A 5,870-nucleotide genomic window follows, 5' to 3' on the forward strand; every position below is an offset into this window, starting at 1 on the left:
GACCCCGCCCTGTGCCCCGTGTCCTGTCCCCGCGCTCTCCCCCTCCCTGACCCTGTCCTGTGCCCCGTCCCTGACCCCGCCCTGTGTCCTGTCCCCGCGCTCTCCACCGTCCCTGACCCCGCCCTGTGTCCTGTCCCCACGCTCTCCCATTCCCTGACCGCGCCCTGACCCCGCGCTGTGCCCCGTCCCTGACCCCACGCTTAGCCTGTCCCTGCGCTCTCCCCTGTCCCTGACCCCACGCTCTCCCTTGTCCCTGACCCTGCACTGTGATCCGTCCTTGACCCCGCACTGTCCCTGGCCCTGCTCTCTCCCCTGTCCCTGACCCCGCACTGTGATCCGTCCCTGACCCCGCACTGTGCCCCGTCCCTGACCCCGCGCTGTCCCTGGCCCCGCGCTCTCCCCTGTCCCTGGCCCCGCTCTCTGCCTTGTCCATGACCCCACGGTCTCCCTTGACCCTGACCCCACGCTCTCCCCTGTCCCTGACCCCGCGCTGCCCATGTCCTGGATGTATTTGATTGGGACAGTGTAGAGGGAGTTTTAAGCTGTGCCGCCCCCGCCCTGGCAGTGTTTGATGGGGACAAAGCAGAAACACCTTTGTATCTAGCCCTGGGAGTATCTGCCTTGGGCGAGTGGAGGGTGAGGGTTGGGGGATAGTGTCCACACTGTACCTGGCACCAGTAGCGGTTCAGAATGAGGAGGGTGGCGTCATCTGTGGCTTGCCGTTTCACCAGCTTCTCGATCTGTTCCCTCAGCTCATCCTCGATGGTCTGTCGCTGATCGATCACCTCAGCGAGCTTCCGGTTTTTGCTCTGCAGCGTCCGGATGTCAAGCTCCTCCTGGGGTGGGGTGTAGCAAAGTTAGAGGGGGGACAGGTGAGGTCAGAGGTGAGAGGTCGGAGTCAGGCGCGGTCTGTAAGCTCCAGAGCCTGGGCAGCAGAGCACAGAGGTATTGGTACTCCCCCTTTGGACACAGACAGACACACTCCTTTGGTGAATTCCTTTGAGCTTAGACTTTAGCAACAGGCTCAGGGCTCACTCACACCATTTTTCAGGGACTGACTGAACGCTCCAGGAATAAATGAGAAAGAAAGCCTTTTGTGGCAGTGGAGAGTCAACAAATGGAGGTAACGGATCAAATACTAGCAGCTCAGGGATCATAAGAAGGGAGTTGGGGGAGTGGTGGGGGGAAACATTTATCCTTCAGAGGCAGCCCCCAGACGCTTCACTGCGCTGATCGCCGATTTTCTCATGAGCGGAGGTTGGGCTTCTACTCGCTGGTGTTGAGAAAAATGTGAACTTATGAAAACAAAAACATTTCCGAGGGACTTGGCAGGGTAGGTGCGGGGAGGCTGTTCTCGAAGCACAGAACATAATCTCAAGAGAAAGGGGCCATCGGATTAAGGCAGTGATGTTCTCCCCTCAGGGAATGATCAGGTCAGTCGTGGAGCAGACTTGATGGGCTGAATGGTCTTTTTCTTCCTCCAGTCGTGTGAGGAGCACTGATTTGGTTTTAGTGCCCGAGTTGTGGTGACCTGGAAGGCATTGCCCGAATAGGCAGTGGTAGCAGATTTAACGCAACAAAATTTCAGGGACACGGACAGGGACAACACAGGGTTAGGGCCAGGGAAACTGGGCGAAGGCTCCGAGTGGGGGGAAAGAATTGTCAGGTGACAGGGATAAATGGGTAACTGGAGCGGTCGGTGATTCACAAGATGTGGGAGTCAGCACTAAAGTCAGCGCGCAGAATCCCTACAGTGTGGAAGCAGGCCAGTGGGCCCATCAAGTCCACACCGACCCTCTGAAGAGCGTCACACCTAGCCCCCTACCTTATCCCTGTGACTCTGCATTTCCCATGGCTAACCTGCCTAATCTGCACTTCCCTAGACACTATGGGGCAATAGCGTGGCCAAATCCACCTCCGGACCGTGGGAGGAAACCCCCACAGACATGAGGGGAATGTGCAAACTCCCCACAGATAGTCGCCCCAGGCTAGGATCGAACCCGGCCTGGCGCTGTGAGGCAGCAGTGCTAACCACTGAGCCACCAATTATCTTTCTGAAGGTGGGTGGTAAGCCATCGTCTTGCACCAGCAAGGGGCTTTCAAGGCAGTACAGAGAATAGGAACGATTCAATCAGATAACTGAGAAACTGGGCTCATGTCTGGATAGGACCCACTTTCCCCGTTAAGGGGCAATGATGAGACAGAAGAGGTTGCCACCACAATCCAGTCACACGAACACAAAACCTGTATTCCCAATTTACCAAACTGAATTTCAAATCCTCCAGCGACCAGGTTGGAGACTGAGATTCTGCTGCAGGGATCATTAATCTGAACCTCCGGGTTACTGCTCCAGTAGCATTAAGACTGGCTCACCATATCTCACGATATAATCGAGTACAGCTTCTCTTTCAAATAGCCAACCCAGTGACAATAGGCGACTGAGCTTTGATGACAGAAACTGCAAAGCTCAGAGATGCAGAAGAATCTCGGGTGTGTTACTGCATATTCACTAAAAAGTAAATACGTTGCTAAGTCAACTAAAGAGAAAAGTTACGATAATACTGTCATTCATCATGACGAGAAGTAAATACTGAAGAAGGAAGATTATGCTTCAACTCACACAGGGCACTGGTCAGATCAGATCCAGACTTAGGTCACCAGAGTCCTGCCAGACAATAGGGTTGGTCAGAGCATTGGGATTTGGAGTTGGCAGGTCATGTTGCAGCTGTGCAGGACATTGGTTAGGCCACTGTTGGAATATTGCGTGCAATTCTGGTCTCCTTCCTGTCGGGAATAGTTGTGAAACTTGAAAGGCTTCAGAAAAGATTTACAAGGATGTTGCCAGGGTTGGAGAATTTGAACTAAAGGGAGAGGCTGAACAGGCTGGGTTGTTTTCCCTACAGCGTTGGAGGCTGAGAGGTGATTTTATAGAGATTTATAAAATCATAAGGGGCATGGATAGGATACATAGACAAAGTCTTTTCCCTGGGGTCAGGGAGTCCAGAACGAGAGGGGATAGGTTCAGGGTGATAAAGGAAAGATATAAAAGGGACTTAAGAGGCAACTGTTTCACGCAGAGGGTGGTACGTGTATGGAATGAGCTGCCAGAGGAAGTGGTGGAGGCTGGCACAATTGCAACATTTAAAAGGCATCTTGATGGGTGTATGAATAGGAAGGGTTTGGAGGGATATGGGCCGGTGCTGGTAGGTGGGACTAGATTGGGTTGGGATATATGGTCGGCATAGACAGGTTGGACCGAAGGGTCTGTTTTCGTGCTGTACATCTCCGTGACTATGACTGCCTCTTCTCATTCAGAAGAGATGACTGTTGGTGGTTTAATCTGAGGGTCACCACTCCTCGGGCAAGGGATTGGCCTTCTTTCGGAGTACGGTGCACAGTATCAGCCCCTTTATTTCAGGAAGGATTTAATGCATTGGAGGCAGTTCAGAGAACATTTCAGACATTAAAAGGTGGATTGCTTTATGACAGCGTGTTTAAACTGGCTTGGCTTGTATCTGGAGTTTGGAAGGGTTACGTGGCAACTGGATTGAAACGTACAAGATCCGGAGGAGTGACAGAGCAGGTGCAGAGTTAATAGTCAAATCTAGAACTATGGGTCATAATTCAAAATAAAAAAAAAATCAGGGGTAACCCAAAGATCAGGGCAGATTTCTTTTCTCTCAGAGTGTGGCGAATCTGCCTGGAAAAGGTGATGGAAGGATAGAGTCTTGTTACACAATGGGGAGCATGAAGGGTAATCCGGGGTCAGCAGGAAGGTCGAATCGTCATCACAGTCCGGGAGAAAGTGAGGACTCCAGATGCTGGAGATCAAAGTCACAAAAGGGTGGCGCTGGAAAAGCACAGCCGGTCAGGCAGCATCCGACGAGCAGGAGAGTCGATGTTTCAAGCATAACCTCAGGGATGTGGATGAAGAGCTTATGCCAGAAACATGGACTCTCCTGTTCCTCGGATGCTGCCTGACCGGCTGTGCTTTTCTGATGCCACACTTTTTGACCGAGGTCAGGCCAGCGCGGGTCTCGTTAACGGGCGAGGAGGGGCTTGTTGGTTGATTTGGTGATGGGGGTGGGGCAGGTGGAATCAAAGTGTCACTCACCGTGGAACTGTCGCTCCCCAGTTTGATGGTCTCCACCTTGGCCCCCGAGCTCCCCGCCGACTCCTCTAGGTTGGCCGATTTCTCGGGAGGCCCAGGTGGTGGGTCTGCTGCCGCCCGCTTGGAGCCCACGCCCGGCGTCTCCCTCTCCTTCATGGCGGCGGCGGAAGAGGGGGTGTCTGCGAAGGGATGGCTCCAGGCTAAGGCTGAGCTCCCCAGGAGCTGCCACGTCCGTCACTGGAAGGCAGAGCAGAAAAGGTGAATCGTCACAGCTCGTTTCCGGGACACAAGCCTCAAACCCTGCAGCGCAGTTCCTCACCGGATAATCTAGGACTAAAAGGGATGCAACTTCAAAACAAGGGGGTCTCAACTTGAGATGGAAATGGGGAAGAACATCTTTGTTCAGCAGGCTGTTACACTTTGGAGATCTGCTTGGCAGGCTACATTGCTGAACTTACTTGAGGCTTGGTTATTTGAGAGATTAAAGCTGGGAACGATTATGAAGATGGGAGGGAGCAGAAACAAGATCAGAAACGGATCTCGTTCAATGTCTCAAACAGTTCTTACAGTCCCATCACTGTCTGGGTGAGGAAATTTCTCCCGAATTCCTGATTTGCAGGGGCAGGCAACTGGCGAGGGTCAGATGTCAACACCTTCCTTTGGTCTGGCTGTCAGAGGAAATGTTATGTCTCCTTCCCACGTCCCCCACCTGCAATGAGTCAGGGCTCAGAATCCTCTTCCCCACCCCCCCCTCTCAAAAATGTTTTGGGTGCGGGTGGGAGGGGAGGTTCACAGCTGTAGGAATACCACCGCACACCCAACCCTGAATCGACATCGCAGGCGCTCCTTCCCACCCCCCGCCAGAGTAAACCAAAATCCAATGGATGCTCCAGAGATATTCAGCCGGGGTGGCCATCGCAGCGCCTCCACAGCCAAGCACACTCGATGGAAGGTTGGTCTCAGGGTCTCCCCAAGCAGGTTGGGGAGCAAGAGCTTCCTTTCCCTACAGGGAAGGGGGACAGTGGCCACTCGCCCCCTCCAGCTCCTGCTGGCTCCTGGAGGGAGTCCCCACCAGGTATCTGCACTACTCCCCAACCCCAGGGCAGTGTTGTATTTCCCCACCCCCATATATTAAGAGGATAGGGAAGGGGTACAGTGATGACCCAGCTCCAGGCTCCCCTTCCCCCACCTCCCTCCACAGCAGCAGCAGCAACACCATCCACCTCCACCTCCTCCACTTGCTGCTCTGGCCTGAAACCCGGAAGTGAAGATGCTCCTCACCCTCCGCCAGCAGAAAACCCGGAAGTGGGCGGGGCCCGACTGACAATGATCGGGGGGGGTGGGGCGTTCAAGACGGGACGCTGGGAGGACCCACCCCAGGCGGCCGGAGACCGAGACCGGGACGGAGTGTGTCGGAGCCGCGAGACCGGAACCAACGCGATGACGTCAGGGCGGCGGAAAAGGAGACGCTGTGTAAGGGAGACGAGAGGAGACGCTCGGGAGAGCGGGCGGTGCGGAGCAACGGCGCTCCCTGCAGGACAGGAGGACACAGAGCACACGCTGCAGGGCGGGAGGGAGACAGAGCGCCCCCTGCAGGGCGGGAGGGAGACAGAGCGCCCCCTGCAGGACGGTGGAACGAAGACCGGGTCCTCGGAACACGATCCCTGCTGCACAGATTCAGCAGATTGGTTCACCCTGACCACATGTTTCTGCGTGACCTGACTGACGCTAATTATTTTGTTTAACCCATGGACAAACT

General features: G+C 54.6%; 1 protein-coding gene across 1 annotated transcript in view; it reads right to left on the reverse strand.

Annotated features, from left to right (window-relative positions):
- rnf20 (ring finger protein 20, E3 ubiquitin protein ligase) overlaps positions 1 to 5,532 on the reverse strand; it is a 42,964-nt gene extending 37,432 nt beyond the window's left edge. The window contains exons 1-3 of the mRNA XM_043677858.1: positions 5,393 to 5,532; positions 4,115 to 4,348; positions 669 to 836 (exon numbers count right to left, since the gene is read on the reverse strand). Coding sequence (XP_043533793.1) covers positions 669 to 836; positions 4,115 to 4,267 — 321 coding nt within the window. The 5' untranslated portion in view covers positions 4,268 to 4,348; positions 5,393 to 5,532. The remainder of the gene's footprint in view (positions 1 to 668; positions 837 to 4,114; positions 4,349 to 5,392) is intronic.
- Between the last annotated feature and the right edge of the window lie 338 nt (positions 5,533 to 5,870).

Source organism: Chiloscyllium plagiosum, chromosome 37 (genome assembly GCF_004010195.1).
Source record: "Chiloscyllium plagiosum isolate BGI_BamShark_2017 chromosome 37, ASM401019v2, whole genome shotgun sequence".
Lineage (NCBI taxonomy): Eukaryota > Metazoa > Chordata > Chondrichthyes > Orectolobiformes > Hemiscylliidae > Chiloscyllium > Chiloscyllium plagiosum.